Source organism: Plectrocnemia conspersa, unplaced genomic scaffold (assembly GCF_051122295.1).
Source record: "Plectrocnemia conspersa isolate PC_06_02 unplaced genomic scaffold, ASM5112229v1 ptg000008l, whole genome shotgun sequence".
Lineage (NCBI taxonomy): Eukaryota > Metazoa > Arthropoda > Insecta > Trichoptera > Polycentropodidae > Plectrocnemia > Plectrocnemia conspersa.
This window is the reverse complement of record NW_028277172.1, coordinates 10,612,422-10,632,500: the sequence shown is the minus strand read 5'-3', so window position 1 is coordinate 10,632,500 and position 20,079 is coordinate 10,612,422. Positions and strand designations below refer to the sequence as shown.

General features: G+C 32.7%; 1 protein-coding gene and 1 long non-coding RNA gene across 9 annotated transcripts in view; one reads left to right on the top strand and one right to left on the bottom strand.

Moving 5' to 3' along the window:
- Cals (calsyntenin 1) overlaps window positions 1-20,079 on the top strand; it is a 144,252-nt gene that overhangs the window by 116,985 nt on the left and 7,188 nt on the right. For all 8 annotated transcript variants that reach the window (XM_088189800.1, XM_088189798.1, XM_088189797.1 and 5 more), the window contains 2 exons: window positions 19,717-19,877; window positions 19,952-20,073. In XM_088189800.1, the coding sequence (XP_088045926.1) occupies window positions 19,717-19,877; window positions 19,952-20,073 (283 nt within the window). The remainder of the gene's footprint in view (window positions 1-19,716; window positions 19,878-19,951; window positions 20,074-20,079) is intronic.
- LOC148232956 (uncharacterized) lies at window positions 7,137-9,365 on the bottom strand. The gene is made up of 2 exons (XR_015810402.1): window positions 9,196-9,365; window positions 7,137-9,143 (listed from the first exon to the last, which is right to left on the bottom strand). It is a non-coding gene; the product is annotated as an uncharacterized LOC148232956 (long non-coding RNA).

The following is a 20,079-nucleotide window of genomic DNA, read 5'->3' as shown; positions in this document are numbered from 1 at the left end:
CAAAATTCATAAAGTAAACAATGACGTAAATGCACTTTCTCGACCGACATTTTGAAAAAATACAAGGGCTCTTCACTGTACTCTGGCCAGGCCAAAACTGAATAGAAAGTAGAGGGAAAGTATCCTTTATACAATGGAATCATTTACAAGAAGATACTATTCATCATTTCTGAAGAAAATTTTTTTTTACCTAGGATCATAAAAAACGGTCATAACTTTTGCATCAACCCAATATATATATATATATATATATATAAATAAAAATAATAATGAAATTTAAAAAAAAATAATGATTATAATATATTTATAACATATATTTGAAAAAATGTTATATACCCCTGAAGCAATTACCCTACAGACGGTTGAAAATGTATTGGATACTTCGATTTCGGAGCCGTCGGATCCGGCAGTTCTCGCTAGTGTAGCCAAAGCCGATATATCGGATTTCGGTAGCCAAAGGGTTAAAAGGCCGAGGAAGCCGCTGAAGTGAAGTGGTAGTTCTGGATGAAGTGGCGTAAATAAGTAATTTAGTAAGCCAGTGTTCTAGGTTATATACCCTTGAGAAAACGGTGGAAGTTTAACGTCCCTTCCACTCTTTGTTCATTTGAGCAATGTTAATAATTCGGGGCGGAACCAAACTCCCTGTTATTGGTCTAATGCAGATAGCGTCTATACATCGTTAATGGCATATTTGTCGATGTCGAATGCATAATCCGGGGATAGTGGTACTTGTTCGACTGAATATTCGGCACTGACCATCTTCTTTGTTCAAGTAAAGTACACAGTTATTTATGCAAATGCTTTGGAAGTGTTAATGGGGCGTTTGTTTGCTTATTTATTACGCTGACAAAAAAATTATAATACCTTTGGTGACGCAACGATTATCGGTAATTCCGATCTGAGAATATTTATACTTGCCTTACCTTTATACTTGCTTCTAGCTTGTAATTTTGCCCCCTTGCTTACAATTTTCTATTAAATAAAAGTTTGAAGCATTTGTGTCTTACGAAATTGAGAGGCAAAAATGTGCAGTGTTCCGTGAGATGATTTTTTCATAAAAAACATATTTTGCTTAACTTTGTAGTAGGTCTTCTGATCTCAAGTGTAAGTTGAATCTTATACGAAACAAAAATCTCTGTGCAAAATATTTATTTTTATCTGCATGTTTTATAATTTAACATGTTGCTAGTATTTAAAATAAACTACATCATCTATGTGTCTGTTTTGAAATGGTTTTACCGCCATAGCATTAATCTTTATTAATAAATTTAAAATAAAAAAAGTTTCCTCCTACGAACAGTATATGTGTATATTGTATACCCAAGCTTCGAGGCGGTCGGGAGAATGAGAGAAGACAAAGTGTCTTTATCCGCCCTTAGGTATTTCCATCTCGACGATGAATTGTGGTCATCTTTGAGAGAGCAGGTGTGCCGCCAGGAGAGAGCGTCACATCCCGACATAAATCTCCATTATATCGATCTAGCTCTCCTCCTCCTTTTCCTCTCGGTCCACTTTGCCCGTATTTTCCTCTTTCCTTGTCTTTTTTTTCTTCCGCAGCCTTCGGCGAATTTATGCAACGTTTTTCAACGTCGCCATTAAATAATTACCATATTAATTAAGTTTAATATTCAAAACGAAAACTTGATTACGCCTCCCAAGGGTTGACCATCATACTCATTTTGGTAATGTCTATCTGATATGCAAAACGCAACAGAGGCGAATATTTCATAAATTGGGATAAAAATTAATAAGTCCATAGAGATAGTTGCCCTCGATAACAAAGCACCATGCTTGGGTACACGTGCAGAATAAGGGCACTGGACCTTAATAAAGACTACCCCCTCGGGTCTCATAATAATTCTGAGCCTCTCTAATGCGATGATCTAATAATAATTTATCAGAATTCCTAATTTATAATTATAATAAATACGCAACGCAATTTAATCTCGTTTGATGGAGCTGATATAAGATACGGAAGAGAAAAATGACTAAACATGATCAAGGGACAAATCTATGTATATAATAATAAACGATTGAAATCGGAGGAACGTAAAGATTGATTTACGCATCTTGTATCAGTCCTTTACCCTTTAATTAATAAGAGAATTTGATCATTTCCTAAAATTCAACAACCAGTGAATAAAACGCTACTAACAATTGCAAAATTGGTGAAAAAAATATGATAAAAACCCTGTAATTGTTAGAAAAGTAAAATACAAAGGTAACAATGCAGAAAAAAAAACAATACAACGGCGTCAAATAAATAATTGAATTTTTTACTATTAAAATCAGGTATAATTTTTTTTATTATTTATAGTTTAACCAATTTGTCGCTAAACTCAAATTCAACTTTCGCTCATTTTATCCTTTTTTTAATTAAACGTCTAGACGAGAAAGTAATTTTAAAAAATACGTTCCATAAACTTTAAACTTTTTGGCTGTAAAACAATAATCCAATCCCTTATCCTTTCATATAAAAAATATATATTCATGTAACACTATGTAACAAACGCACATATGTTATCTATGTATTATATTGTTATTATATGCGTGTATTCGCGATGTCGTTTTACACTCGGCGGGTTTCGCTTTACGGCCACTTTTCGACGATTTATCACTTTATGACGGTATTTTATCGCAGCTTATGAATTGTAACGATTTTACGATTGTGACTAATGCCACTTTAGTCGATTTTTTTGACGCGCTGTGTGCACATATTCGTACCAGCGAGTGCGAATAATTGTTAATAATTCATCCCTTCCGCTTCATTTGCATATAAAAGGTCGGCTAGAGCTCAGTGGGTAAGGGATAAAATATTATCATTTCACGTTCATGAAAATATTAACAAAACTGGACATAGTTGTCACCCATGGAGAACACCACTGTTCTAAAATTACAATTTAACATTTTTTTAAACAGTCTACGCATTGATTTTATATTATCTTAACTGAAGGCTTAACGTTTTATACATTAAACTTTACGGACTAAATAATAAAAAATAAGTTAGCAAATATAATGCGTTATGTACCAATATTATATACGATAGAAAAAATATGGAATGTTTCATTTAAAATATCTTTATTAGGTTAGAACACGGGTTGGATATGATGAAAAAATATAATATATATCGGTTATGCTTTTCGCAACGGGAAAACGGATCGTTAGCTTTTATTTTATTAAAGAGTGATTTTATTGTTTACTTTTCGATTAATCGTGCGGATGCGTCACATGTGTGTTGTGGTGGTGACTCAGGCGGTATTTTTATGAGATGTAATTATATAGATCACCGGGTTGAGTAATTTTTCTATTTTTTATCTCAAGCTCTCACAATTTTTCAAAGTATCTTAAATGTTTCGTAAATGTATATATGTACCTACATACATATATGAAACTGTAAATCTACTATAACCACAAATCTTTGTTTTAATAGGTTTTAAATTACAATATAATTTATATCAACAAAAATAACTCCTGTAGCTTAAACTGATATTTATTAATGGTAAAATTATATTTTGTTGCGGGAATTAAACATAATCCCGGCACTCTATACGCAATTAAGGCCATTTAGATTGTATCGTTTATGACGAAAATAATTTCGTTCAATTACAACATCACAGTAAATAAACCATTGCTAGTAATACATTTTTAGAACAACCAGAGTATGTTTTTTTTTAATATGCGTAGCTACGTGAGTTTTTTTACTAAAGAAAATTATATTTAAAATAAATTTTAAGCACCTTTTCCTATGCCTCGAAACGCATAAAATATTAAACAAAATTTATCATAACTTTTTTTTACTTTAGAGATGTCAAATCTAAAGTTGAATGAACAAATTTAAACATACAACTGAAGAATAAATGTAAAACATTATATATTTGAATAAAAGTTTATAGTGATTTTCTAAGTTTTATCCAATTCTCGTCTGACAAATCGTCTCGATTTAAGTTTTTAGTGTTTCTGTGAATGGCCGAACGAAACCACAGATCAACGTATTTTGAATGATGGAAAATTGGTCTTAAACGAAGCTCTTATTGGGGTAATAATTAGATTCATTTGTGAAAACCCGCGTTCCCTTTAAAAAATGGGAATAGACATCAGCGCCTATATCAAACACAATATTTTTTCAGGATGTCTTTTGGAAAATGTATTCGCAAATTCCGCTATTTATTTCTTTCGTTTTCTTTCCAAATCTTTCCAAATGTCAACTGAATATCAATATCTTTAGATCAATATTTTGGTCAAATACGCGAGTTCAAAGAAAAAACTTTTTTGCTATCTAGCTTCCTTTTTTCAATTGACGATAATTATTTATTCACATACGATGTATAAATGTTACAGTGAATGTGTATTTTTCAGTGAAATTATATTTTCACTTATGAAGTACAAATACATTTTCACCAGCAGCTATATATTTCTACTAGCAAAAATATAATTTAACTGATAGGCGCCAGTTAAATTATATGCTGTTCAAAAATGACTGAAGCTCAATTTGACAGTTGCGAAACGTCCATTTGCTGTTCAAATCCAAATCTAACCTACACGAATTAACCAAACCCAACTTGACCTAAAGAAAGTTCTAAAAATAATTACTGTTTTAAAACTTTCATTAGGTCAAGTTTAAAATACAAATTTAGCCAACTCAAATCTTAGGGGAAAAAAGCGGAAGAAGTACAGACAGACGTCACATCTCGCATATTGCTCCATAGTTTTTCTGCACTTCGATATTACACTATGTTTTAAAAATATGATGGCTCTCCTTACCGATATTATTACGGACATTTGATATCAGAGTATTGTTTAAAATGTATTCAAATCGAATTTTGTTCAATAGGAGGGCGCAAAAACAATTATCACTTCCCAGAAGTCAAAAATTCACGTCAAAAGCAATAAAATCGTGTCGGCGCCATCGCAGTGGAAACGCTCGAGCGTTCCCACTGCGACGGTGACGGCTAATTTGACTAATAAGTTTTGTTTCAAATTCGCTGTGGGTTTTTTAATCTAAAAAGTTTCATGCTAAAATAGAAATTAGTTATAAACTGGTTTTAAAACTGGTAAAATTAGACGATAACAAAGTTATTGCAATTTATAAACGCAATTGAGGACGTGAAGAACTTTATCGGTTTTCGAATATTTCCTCCTAGTTAAAGTTGATCCGTAAATACCGATCTTGGACATCTGAAGATTAGGCAAAAATCAATTGGTCCGATGAATTTTTGAATATAAAAAATATTAACTTATTTTATTCCAAATTTTTGAAGCAATAAGTATTTGCGACCCCTAGTGTAGTGCGTCGTCGAAGAGTTTGAGAGAAACATCTAGCTGATTGCGTAGTACCTAAAGTCAAATACTATGGCGGAAGCGTTATGGTATGAGGTTGCATGACAGCAGCAGGGGTAGGAAACTTGTACACTTGCGAGGGTAGTATGAATAGTGATATTTATATTTAAATGTTATAATCCACTTTAATGGATCCCTACTGGAAAATAATTTCAAGCCCAGACCGCGCTACCATCCGATACCAGCAAGAAAACGCTCCGTGCAATACTTAGCTAAAAAGCAGGGGTTAGTTTGCGTCAAAAGATTTGACGCTTTTAAAATGGACTTCATAGTCACAATACCTAAATCCTGTAGAAGATTTATATGCAAAATTAAAAGGAAAGATTACCCAACACAATTGCAAATCCAAAATTATGAGAAAAAATTCAGATGGAATCTCTGCCCACCGGCTAATCATTATTTGACAGTATGCCAAAAAGGGTTGAAGCTGTAATTAAAGCTAAGGGTGGTCCTACTAAATATTAAAAATAAGCTTAAAATAAACACAGCCTTAATTGGTTCATGAGTTTTTAAGATATAACATATTTATTGCGGTGCCCCAATTTTATGGCCATACATACATATGTATTAATAAATTGTATGTTAATAAAATACTTATTTAATATGTTGTCATTATTATAAAAAATAAATTAGCAAAAAACTAATACAATTATGTTAATCTTATCAATGAAATCTTTGTGTTATTGTGATGTATTAATTTTAATGATTAATAAATAAATTATATATTAATATGAGATAATAATAAGATGGAATTAGGCAACGATCGAGTCTCTTCTTATGCATTCCAGTCAATAATAAGCCATTTTTAATAAATGACATTGACGAAGGTAAAACATCCAGCAGCGCAATAAGAACACGTCATAATTTTACAAGCGCCATCCGGATTCGGATACTTTAGCAGCCCGGCGCAGGAAATTGCGACTCGCGCTTCGAATACTTAAGTTCTTCGACTTCCACAAACAAAGGATCACAATCGAGCGAAAATTATTACCAAACCGCAAGATGCAGCAACGTTTACCAGAAGTGCCGATAAACTCATCAACTTTGCGCGTACTGTCTGCTATACGAGTTGAAATATTTATCTTAGCGCTAAAGAGGACGGTCGGCGATGTGAGAAAGTAAACTGCGGGCGCTTAAAGAACGAGGTCGGCCCTGGACCTTTTAGCTTTTATCCCTAATTTATAACGTACGTGTAGATACGTATGTACACTTATAAGCCCTCTTTATGTTATAATACTATGTACGGGCGTACGAGACGAAATGAATGAATTTTTAAACAGCTTTAGCGGCGTTGTTTTAATAATTTATCATGGAAGAACTTCACTTCTTGATAGACAATATGCAGAATATATGTTTTGCGGTTATTTTGTTGTTGTTGTTTTGTCAAGTAACACAGTTTACTGAACATGTAATTGACTTTAAAAGTATATTTTGTAATACAATATAATATGCTTGTTTTATCGATCACAATAAACGTTAAAATACCTATGTATGAATTTTTTAAGGAACGGATTAGACGTGGATTAAATACAAAAACGCCTGTCCAAAAAATAAATATTTTTTTGAGAAATAAATCTCGTTTTAAAGAGCTTAAAAACTTTGACAATAAGACAAAGAGCTACAGTCTTTTAAATCTCTCGAATCTCTTCATTCAAGGAATATATAAACCTACGTAAAAACCAAGCTACGTAATTTACATTTTATTTAAACTATAATCATCAAATAATAAATTAATCGTTCCAATAGCTCGTGCGACACCCACTTTCCAGCCTACGATAAAAAAATACTTTATAGGACATGATCATTAAATCGAATTTATTTGATTTCGATTTTTCTTCTATAAAGCTTCCTATTGCTTTTATTTTTTACAGTAGAATAAATGTTTTTTTAAATTAAATTCGTGATTAGCTTTGCATATAGAATATTTAATTTGCAAAATAATTGTTATGATGTGTTATTACAGCTAAATTTACGTCAGCATATGCGTCAATAGTAGACGTAAAAAATGATAAACTACTATAGCAAAAAAACTAGAAACATATATTATCTATCTTACTGAATAACAAAAATTAACATATTGTATAAAAAAAAACAATGAGCAAATTTTACATTTTCTACTTTAAAAATTTAATATATACCAAGTATCATAATCAATAATAAAAAATATTTCTAAATTATTTTTGAGTACTTTATCACATTATTGAAAAACAACCATTTTAAGTATCCTAAATTTATGACACATAATGAAAAACACAGCTATTATATGGTATAAAGTATTATTATCACTTAATGAATAATCAATGAAAACGTCATTGAAACATGATATATCATAGATGTGCTGTTTGCTGCTCTATCGCTATGAACTTCATATTCATAATCAACTATAGTCGTAGATAGTCGACCTTCGGATCCGGACATTCAAACCCTTCAGGCTCGTTTAAATTTATGGAATGTCATCGGTTTCGAGCTCTATCGCCGGGTATAGTCTATTAATTAAGTTTAATCGATGAATGTGTTTGTACTACAACTACGTGGACTTGCTGGTGGAAAAGTCGTTCAACCCGCTTCCCCACGCTTATGAAAATTAAATTAAGCAGAAACATGATAGATTGGAGTTTGAGGCTTTCGCTGTTTTTCTTTGCAAACTTTTGATATCGATATTAAGTTACACTTCGCAATACAAATAAAACATTATAATTATATGCCCAGTTGTAACATTTTATCTTAGCACAATTGTGTCAATGAATAGCCGCCACGTAACAGTACAAATCATTATTAGTAGCTCAAAATAACCGCCTCACTTGCAACATGCACCAAAGTGAGCATCGCTCCGCATTCGTTTTTTTGTGTATTATAGAGGTGAAACCAGTAAAATTCATAAAATCTAAAAGTTCAGTGTGGTGATGCATGTATGTCACTCCAGCAAGTGTACGAATGGACTATAAAGTACTGAAATATGAGTTTCTGACTTTATTTTATGATGGACGATGAGATGCGTTTATATAAATATGCTACTAGGGATTAAAAAGCAAAAGTTATATGCTGTCAATTTTTTCAAATTTTTTGTTTATTTTTAATGTTTTTATAAATATCAAGTCGGTTATTCATTATATTTTGATTGAAAAAAACGAGAGAGGAAAGTTCTGCAATAAAACAAAATTAAACCCTCAGACTATAAGTATTTAATTTTCATAATATCGCGTCAAAGGTTCTCCATTGTCGAGTAATGCACATTCCGTGCCGAGAATCGAAGTAGCGTGTTTCATTTTTAAAACACCGGGCAAAAGTGAGTTAAGAAAAAGAAAACTTATTATCTCAATTTTAATTATCCTTTGCTTTACCAATAATTTATGTATTTATTCAATTGCGAATAAATTTATGCTTTATTTATTGTTACAAAGTTATTTCTTATAAAATACGAGCGTTTTGAAGATATTATGAAAATTCCGATAAAACGTGTATTCAGAAATGTTCGTCGAACGAAAGTATTGATAACATGGTGTATGGCAATGTTTTCAAAATTTTCTTCTTCGTGAAACCAAACAAACGTCGCTTATCGCAGCGAATGGCTTTGTGTATTTTTTCCATTTAACGCCCGCTTGGTACAGTCAAAAGGTTTTTCTCAATCAAATACATACTGCGATTTTGATTGAATAATAATGTAGTGGATGCTTTTTGATATCGAATTTTATGCTGAAGCTCGGTTTATTCTACAAATCGTTTTCGAAATTGCTATTATATAATATTTATATTTGGAAAGCAAAAAATATTCCTAGGGAATTTTTATGATCGATTTATTAAAATAACTCTATTTTACGGCACCCGACGCGCGATTCCTATAGTGTAATTTTTCTATACTTTTTAATAAATATATTTTAGACTAGACCACTAGACGCTTATCAACATATTTTTTTACACGAGTTCATCAGTAATAACGGATGGCCTTACTCTTATTGCTTCGTAAAAACGTAACTTTTCTGCGCATAAAATAATGTTTACGATGAATTTCAAAAGTATTTAAAAAAAAACTGCAAAAAACACTGCACAAATGAAACTCTCCCATCAATCCAATGGTTTTTAGGGTTATCATAATAATTTATAAGACATGAATTGCAAATAAATACAGCAAATTACAATACTAGTACAATATATATGCGTCATGTAATGGTAATCTTTGGATAGTTAGTACAGCCAGGGGAATATGCGGAGGTGAAAATTTGTATAATAATATTCCTAGGACAATCTGCAAAAAAATAGCGGGTTACCTTAATGGAATAAAGGAACAGATTTATACATTAAGAAATTAATTTTAATATTAAATTATATAATAAGTAAATAAGTTGTGCTTATTTTATATTTCGTAAATGGGAGATAGAAAATAGTAATTAATAGTATACTTACAATTCTGATCGATGAAGTTTTCCGAGCTCTTCCTAATCACGCGGATAAATATCGAGATGATTGATTAAAATCATGCTAGGTCCTACATGATACTATTAAGCGCTTAAATAATAAGCTAAATGTAGCACGTGGGAGTACTATAGTATGATTAATAAATATGTAAACACGTGTATGCGAGTAATTTATGAGGTCTCCGCTTCATAAGCGGAAGGTACCAAGTTCAACGCTTTCCTCTCTGCTCGAATTTCATCTATACTTCTAAACACTTATGTTTTGAGTTGGGAACTTTACAGACAAGAGTTTTAGAGTCGCTACTCTTCGTCCCAACGCAGTTATTGCTCGGTACAGAGTTCAGTTGAGCAATGCTAAAGCGCGCGGTGGCTTGTAACATAATAATATTAAATAACATGCAAAAAACATGAACAAGTAAATTATCATACAACTCGCAAACTTTGCGTTACAGTTTATAGAAAACTCCACTTATGTTTCTTTGAAACAAACCAGTGATCTCAATTAGTTAATAATAATTCCGTGAACTAATATATCATATTTTACAATGACAAAGGGCATATGCGGGAGGTACTGTAATATGGCCCTTTTTATACATATTTCACAAAACATTCGCATTGAACGGGGAGTATAATAATATAGATATTCGCTCTCTTCAGCAATATTAATCTGACCGGGCTCGCTTACAAAATTCTCCCCAAATTCCCGGGTATCATAAATATCTATGTATATAGTAGATGTACTCATCTCCGTCGTTTTTGGCACATTTTAAATTCATAACAAAATTCGTCTTCCTTCGCTAATTGCGGGAAAATGGAAAGAAAAGCAGTAGCCCTCTCTCAGGGTGTGCGTGTTAATTTAAAGTTTCCGCGTAAAATTCCCATGAATTATTGACCCATAAAATATTTTTTTTATACTACAGAGCGTCGAGCATTGTTTTCCTTTTCCCTCTCTCGCTCGTACATTTATTTTACATTTAATAAAAACGTCGCTCTCGCGAGAGGCAAACAAGACGGACGACGAGGGCTTTGCTCAATCGGTCGAATAAAGTGTCTTTTTTTTTCCTGAGCACGGTGTACACGGGGCGGATCTTTTCGGCAATGCGGGCTCGATTGTTTCGCATAATCTTTTCCGAAAGTACTGTATATACGAATGTCTCTAGATAGAAAGGATACGATGAAACGAAAGGGATATCACAGAAAAGATAATATGAAATGCTTATAGAAAGTCTTGGAAATGATTATATATAATGTTTAAAACAATAAATTATTAGAGTTAATATATTCTTGTAATTTTTAACTACACTCTAGTTGTTCTAAGGATGTATTACCCGTCGAAAATAAATTATTTCCGTTTATGATGTTCACTTAAAAATACAGTATTAATTTATAGCTTAAAAATATTACATTGTGTATGTCTTCTGTGTGTGATTTTATAAGCGAAACCATTGTGGTCGCCTTCTGATAATGACGAAAGGATATGTATAACAATAATATTCGATGCATGAGACAATGTGTCTCGAAATCAGTCTGCTTAGCCATTGTAAGCTTAGTCACTTGTGTTCCGAAATGATGATCTCCCTCATAATTTTGTTAAGCAAAACACGCGCAATGAACGTGCTTGTTGCTTGCTATTTTTATTATTTTATATTTTTAATAAAATAAGAAAGCTTCGAAAGTGATTAATTATGCGCGTTAAGAGATAAGCTTCAGAGAAAGTATAATATGATACCAATGCAACGATGTCATAAACTGCACCGAAACGACTCATTTGCATACCTAAACAATTTCGTTTATCTCACTTTCCGCAGAAAATCAGAATTAGCGCAATTTTTTCTTAGTATGGACCATGCTGGTGTATTAAAAAAAATATATTCGATGCACATAAATTATATTTCTTTCAAGGTGTGCTATTTTAGATTCAGAGCTTCAACTCTCGAAGCCATTGATTGATTTGTGTGCAAATGACCAGCCAACCCTTCCTTCGCTCGTATTTTCCGACTAATATAACTCCAGGTAGTGTATTAAGCACTCAACCTGCTCGTGAGTCACGCGCATTCCCGTGAGTCACTGTAATTGATATTCTGACGACGTCGTCTGACTAACTTTATGACAAGTGCATGACTGAAGGAAGCATATGCTAAAAAAATACACTTCCGCAACTCTAAATCAAGTTTACATCTTCGCTAAGTATTATTATCGAGGTCGAATCAATTTGGATTGCGACAGATGGTCTTTATACCATATATGGGACGATCATCATCAGCTTTACACTAATGCTTTATTATTGGAAAGTATATTTTTAAAACAGATGCTTAAAATCCATGGAATGCTCGTGCTTATTGAAAATCGTGCGAAACCCACATCCGACGAAGTGAAGTTTCGAGGAACGAATTACATCGACTTTAACAAATAAATATAACAAAAATAAAAGGTTTCTTAGTTAAAGCATTTTATTGATCTAAGATTAGGAAGGAGAGAAACTATTTACATTGCAATGTAATTAAAGTTCTCCGAGACTCGACTCATCGATTTTTTAATTTGTAAGAATAATACTTACATATATAGTTCAACCTTAGAATTTGAGCATTGTTTGCAAATATAGTACCTCTGTATTGTGTCTATAAGTATTACCAATAATCATCTAAATACTTTAGGAGTTCTAATTCATTGATTGTTGAACCCGCACCCTATGAGTTCATAAGCCTAACTCATTATTGATTACTGTTTCGTTAAATTACTTTTGACACACCTCAAAGTTTAGCGATACATATACCTTCATTCTCCGACACACCTTTTGTTTAACTGTATTAGTTCTTTTACTAGTCCAAGGCTCGCTATGTTATCGATCCGCTCGTTGCGGTTTCGAGCTGATCTCAAAACATGACCTATGTACCACTATCAATACAGACGCACCCGCTCGATGCTGGAAGTGTTTCAGAGTCGCAACTAGGGTTCTCAATCAAATAATTCGCCCGATTTCTGATAACTGATCGAATACTCGTTTATACTTCTTATAATAAAACAATTTGTATACTTGAGCAACACAAGTAATCATTTTTCTCTCAATATACCCGAGTGATCAAATTTTATTTTAAAATGCGAAACAATGAGACACTTCTTTTCAACAAAAAATGCTTTTACGCCTTAAAAATTTGTGAATAGAATATTTTTCGGCTGTGTCTACTACGACCGAAATTCGCAGAATTCGTTCCTTGAACGAAACAAACGTTATTATCGTTGAACGCTTAATTCAAAAACGTGTGTGCGTCGCAAATTTTTGTAAAGTTCGTGCTACATTTTTGTATTTGTTGTGTCAATACGCAAAGAATTTATTTCAATCAGTTCAATAATTCGATCGCTATTAATTTATTTTTAGTTATTTAATTTATATGCAAATCCGCACAAAATAAAAGCCGATACGGATCTGAACTTTATGTTTTTCTGGTTCGTTAAACATTATGTATTTAAATGTTATGTTGAAAAAGCTGAAATAACGTCCCTGTTCAAAAAGTTTCTAAAATAATAAATTAAGCATTTTTCTTTTGACGCAGTAATTCGCACAGCATTGTGTAATGTATATTTTATAAAATTCAAAAAGTTGAACAATTATGAAAGTAATAAATGCATAATTAAAATAAATATTATTTACAAATAATTATTTTTTAAATAAATTAATATCGGTAAAAACCGAGACAATAGTTACTAATATTTTCGAATACTTCATTAATTTTTATGCAATCTTCGAAGAGTTAAAAACTACGAATTATTGAGAACCATAGTCACAACTAACCAACCCTTGCATGTATATTATAGTGCGCGCACACGCTTTACAAATAGTTTTAGTATTGAATGCTAGTGCAATACCTGTTATTTTGTATTCAAAAAAGTACATCTCAATATTTAATATCACAAAATAGCAACTTCCTTTTAATATATAAGTTGCCACGTGACCTACAAATGATATGCCATTCGACGTTTATATTATATATATGTTGTAGTATATTATCAAGCTGCAACTCTCCATCGAAATACACTACAATCTGTGTTCTATGGAACTTCAAATCAATACATAGTTATTGAAATATTGGTGAAATAGCGAGAGAGAGAGAGTGTGTCATTTTTCTATTTTTCTCTAAAATACTTTCCGATATATAAGCAGATCTCGTAAATTAAATTGTAGCTTCTTATCTTTCCATATGTTGTATCTATACTTAACATAGTTCTTTTTTAGTGGGACTGGCGATTGAGAAGTAACCGAAATTTTCATTCATTTTTAAACTTGGAGTTAAACTTTTATGCTTGCACTACACTCTCTGGAAGTTGGCCAAGGTTGGCCAAGGACGGAGAATATAGTGGTTTACTTCGATGCTACTTCGATCGAGTTCGGTTCTGCCCGCTCTAAAATCTCTCGGAAGTTGTCCCGAGGTTACCGAGAACGGGAGGTAAAGTGGGGGTAATTTAGTCGAATTGGCCAGCTTCGAGCGCTTTCGAACATTATCGGTAAAAACCGAAGTCGGAGCTGCTCTTTCGAGCGCGAGTGGTGAGACACTTCCCCTTTCGCTCTTTCGCGTGCTAAGTGACGACAGTGAGAGAGATAATGATATGTTTTTTTCGCAAACTGAGATAGAACAAGTAACTCGGTTCAATTTCAGTATGCGCGTAGGCGTCCTATCGTCAACACGCATGTCGAGCGCTGCATAGAGGTCACGTGGTCAAGTTATAATACCACATGCTTATCGGGGACTTCAACAAACTCTTACTGACATCTTTGAATATTTTAGGGCACCAAAAGGGATTAATTATATTTTTGATAGTATATTCTTCTAACAGATATCGTTATTATATTTTTTTCATATAAAATTACATAATTAAAAAATAATTAGTGGTACTTGATTTTGTTAAAAAAAATCGTTTCGAATATCCTTATCTATTTTCCTAAATCGGTTTATATAAATGTCACACCATAACGAATTCTTGTTTAAAATCGATGGCGACAAATTCTAGGATAGTCACATATGTGGTGTTCGTATTCTGAAGTATCATTTTTATGCCTTATGGCATTTTGCAAAAGCCGACAAAGATTTAGCGTAAATTGAATATTTACGACCGAAAAGTTTTCACTGATATTGTATTGGTGAGTGCCCACAAAAACTTTTATAATTATCAGTAGCGTAATTTTAATAATATGACAATTTAAAATTTGCGATTATTTGGCACATTTTTCGATCGCGCGCAAATATGCCAGCTGTACGTGACAGCAGCCGCCGTGCGGACGTCGTTCACGGTCGCCGTCCGGAAGGCATATGAAATTTGTGGCAGCGTGGCCGCTGAAAATGAAGATAATGACGTCATATCTACATGAAAATAAAAAAACGAAATGTTACGCAGATTAAAAATACTGTAAAACTAGTTGCCGGAACGCCGTTCCATCGCGTTACATGACAAAAAGCCCTGGTTATTTCTATAAATTGAAAATATAAAGACGATTTATGTAATGTAAAATTATATTTAAACGCTGGTGTAAGGAATTCGAATAATCGAATTTTATCGTTTCTTTGTATCATCGCTGTTTATAAGACATAATTCTGGAAACTACTAGTGCTACTGCGTATCAGTGGGCAAATTTCATTTAACGAATTGTTTATCCGTAATTTAAAAAAATAATTCTGTCGATCGATTAATTATCTGTGAAAGTTGTTTGATTAACATTTATAATATATGTATACTCATAATGATTTACCTAATTAGTTAAAGTTGTTTTAATTTAAACCATATTTATTTTTAAATAAAATAAGGTTTTTCTCCGAAGTGGCGATTTTTTTCATATTGTATGTGCTACAATGCAAAATAATTTCTGTAAAATATGTTGAAAATAAAAATATTTATATTGTTAGTATTTTTCATTAAGCTTTCTTCTTGCGTTTTTTTCCGTTGGGCTTTTATTACCTAACGTACAATCGGCTTTAAATATTTATGATAATAAAATCTAGACATTCATAATATTATTTCTTTTATTTAAGAATAACTATAAAATTCTCACTGCGTGACCTAGTTTATCATGGCAGTCGTTTTAAACAACTAAGTAGTTTTGAAAGAAAACACTATTCATACTTGTATAAAACTTGGGAGAAAGGAGGATGGGGGATAGTTAGAGGCACAGTTTGCATAATAGCCTTTTGATATATATTCGCTTGTCCACTTTGTGTAAATTGTAACGAAAAGTTCCATTAATCACCAGTTAAAAATGTTGTATAACAATTTCCTATCTAAAATAAAAAACGATGGTATATAAAATCATAATGTTGCTTTTACAAGACATTTAATCAGATATTTTTCTCCGTCTTTTCAACATATAGAACTGGTAATTGTGGTAAATCAGACAAGAGTACTAATAGTTAGTATGCTTATATATCTTAGAAAAATAAAAATCGTAAAAAATATGTGACAAGAAAAAGGTAGGAACATCGAAAAAATTTGCGCTGCGCAGCAGTTAGTGATATGTTAAGAAGATAGTATTGCGACCCACTAAACAAAACGAATATAGCGCGAGAAGCTAAAAATATTGTTGACCCAACTCTTTTTAAGTTAGGGCCCCCTATCAGCTTATAGGACTCCGAAGGTCGCGGGAAGTTAAAGACCATTGATCTAGCACATGACCTACGTGTGTACAAACAGTACTAGAGCTGCATCAGAAATCTTGGAATACAACCGACCAACCCTCGTACCTTAGATACAGATAATATAAAAAAAAATGGCAACACCCTTCCGAGATCTTATCATATGGCACCATTTCAGCTGCTGTATCGCAGGAGAGAGAAGACGCTGGTCATTAAGCCTTCGGGCCGATGACAATCTCGCGCCTTTACGGCCCACTTCATAACGTATTTACGAGGCCCGCCTTGTAATCGTAATGCTTTTACGGCCCACTCTTTCGCCCCCTATCTCCAGCGGGCCAACAATGGCGCCCCCCGGGGGCTGGCGCTTCGCTTATCTGCTTCGCCCCCGAAAAGTCAGGTGTTCGCCGGGGGTAATCCGCCGTTCGTAAATCAGGGAATGGGATTGTTGTGTTTGGTGACGTCGCTTTTTTTCATTCGGCTGTTTGCATATCTCGGTCGCGGGTCTCTGAAAATATTGATCAAAGAATAACTCGTTTAATCTTCTCGCTCCCTGCTTCTGCTGCGAGCTCTCTCGACGTACGCGCTCAAGAGCTATTTTGAGAAAATTGAGCTATTTTCGGGGGGCGGTGTGTGTGTCAAAGTTCGCTGTGCGAGCGACAACTTTCAAATATAATTTTATTTTTTGTGTGCAATATAAAAAAAAGACGTCTTGAACTCCTAAGCCCAAAATAATATTAACAAACAATTTCATTAAAACTTTTATTTTAAGTAGTAAAATCGCTTAAAATTATTAAATAAATATATATTCAAGTCAAGATTTACACAATCGACTGATGATTGCGTGAGCTCTGATATGATATGATAATATGTGACAATTCGTTCAGCCTCGCAAATTAGTAGAAGCAATGTATAAATATAAAAGGTGCTATACTAAAATAGTATTCTTCGAAACTAGCAATGATATAGTTTTTTAATAAAATGTATAGTTAATGACGATGATTTTTCTCGAGAATTTCTCAAGAAAAACGTCAAATCGAGAAATTTTATAAAGCATTTTTTATTTTATAAAATAAATTTTTTACGAATATTTTTAAAATGTTTACAACCATTGCCCTTTTTATAACGCTGCATATGTAAATATGCATATTTCTTGGAAGGTGTTAACACTCAAAATCATCTTGTTTTTGCTTAAATAATAAAAGAAGACACTCAGATAAAAAAAACCTTTCCAAATGTGTTCATGCCAGATGTTTGAAAATATGCATACTTTATCAGAAGATCGAAAGTATTCGAATGACCAACAATTTTTTTCGTTTTTCTATTACTCTAACCGGCCGGCGGCTGTATCTTTGCTTTAGTGATTTAAGAACATTATTCATGGGGTGCTCATTGTTCTGTATAATGCTATTTTTTATTAACTCAACGATTAGTTACTCGCGATTAGGTTGATTGTCAAACACACTCGTCTGTCAATTCAAGCCTGCGACGGCAACGGCATGATTTTATTGCTTTTGACGTGAATTTTTTACTTCTGAGAAGTAATAATTGTTTTTGCGCCCTTCTCTATTGACCAAAATTCGGGTTGAATACATTTAACCAATACTCATATCAAAAGTCCGTAGTAATATCGATAAGGATAGCTATTATATTTTTAAAACATAGTGTAATATCAGTGCAGACAAACTTCCGCATTTTTTCCCTGAGAGATATATTTTGGACTTGACCCAATGAAAGTTCTAAAACTACAATTATTTTATGTTTCGCAACGTTTCGCAACTGTCAAATTGAGTTACATAGACATAGAGCAGTATATAATTTCACTAGCGCCTATCAGTTAAATTATATTTTTGCTAGTAGATATATAATATACATTTACTGGTGAGAATGTATTTGGACTTCACTAGTGAAAATATAACTTAACTGAAAAATACGCATTCACTGTAACATTGCATATAAATAAATAACAAGTATGTAAGTGACACTTACATACTTGTATTACTACATATAAAAAAGTCGAAAACATATAATTTTACTAGCATCTGCCAAATAAATTATATTTTAACTGTTTAACTAAATATATATCTACCGATATGATTTTACAGAAATGGCATTTTAAAAAATATATGACATATTTTAAAAAATATTTTCGGGACAGATACGAGGCAGCTTTTTTTAGATTTTCTTTTAGGGATAACTTGAGAATTTTTGGTTTAGAATTAGGGACGTCATTTCAGTCTTTTCTAGGAAGAGGGGGGTAAAGGTTTGTTTTTATGTTTTGATTTCATCAAAATTCATAGTATATATAATATTTTAATGAAATCCAAATCTGGCCAAATTCATGTGGGGGGGAAATGCTTCCACCTGCCCCCCCCCCCCTCCCTAAAATAACGTCCCTGAAGCATACATTATCTAGAAAGAATATACACGAAATGTAGCATTGTTAGCTTTAACTAAAACTCAGTGCATACTTTTTCGAAATTTAACACTAACTGTAACATATGTTATAACAAGAATCCTCTTGAACTAATCATATGTTTATTTGGGTTAAATATTAATTCTGGGCAACGCAAGAGTTGATTTTAAAAGCAAGTAGGGAAAATGATTCATTTTTTTTGATTTTGTAGATATCCTATAAGTAAGATTCAGGTATATCACAGCACTCATAAATATGTTTGATTTTTGCCATTTATTTATTTATTGATCTCTTCAATTCGTTTGATCGCTAAGCGTATCAATCATTGTTCGAAGAAACGTGTTTTCTACAGCTATATCGTTGGTTGGCATCAAAGGGTTAATTAATGAGTGTAAACACAGCTCTACTTGAACACTTTTAAATTACTAGTAATGTTAAAGTTTTAGAAATTACGAGCAAAGAAACTAAACTAATTTCCCTGGGCCTACAACTTTAAGAGCATCTTAAATATATTGCTGGGCTACTTTTTAGTGCGCTAGTCATGTTATTTACCCTCTACGTTTAAATGATTTGATTCATTTTAAGATGAAAAATATTGTCATTTATACACAAGTTCGTCGAATAAAAAATAATTGAATTAACATGAATTCTTTTAAATTTTTTTCATCAAGAACAATTTACTAGATGTATGTAGATAAAAATACATAGATCTACTCCGGTCATATAAAAATGATAATATAAATATTGATATAATACAGTAACTTTTATTTATGCTGTCTAAAAATATCACATTTACAAGGTTCCTAAAAATACGAATATAATTAAATCTTAAGCAGGTTTTAGATATGAGCAAAACTAGTATAATTAAGTTCTAAATGTATTTTAATTTATTCACATTGCTATCAATGACTAATTTTCTTCTTTTATTTGTCAACAGCTATACCATACCTCGACTTAGTTGACTTAGAAGAGGGATACCATGGTCTTATAAAGGAGAACGAAACGGTGGTCGAGGTCAGGCCGCCGATCAGAGCAAAGGGCAAGATATGCTCATTTCTCATCCTGAACAACAAACATCACGGTGAAGCGCCATTTGAGGTGAGCAATTAAATTCCGTTGTCTCTGAAATATCAATACTATTTATTATTAATTTGTTAATCCAATATCAACAGGTAATCGTCACCAATGGCAATGAGGCGACTTTGCATGTGCGTCACAGCCTCAACTGTGAGAAGAGACGCAACTATAAGTTCGACATTGCGGCCGTCAGCTGCGAAGGACATTACTCGGACACGTAAGC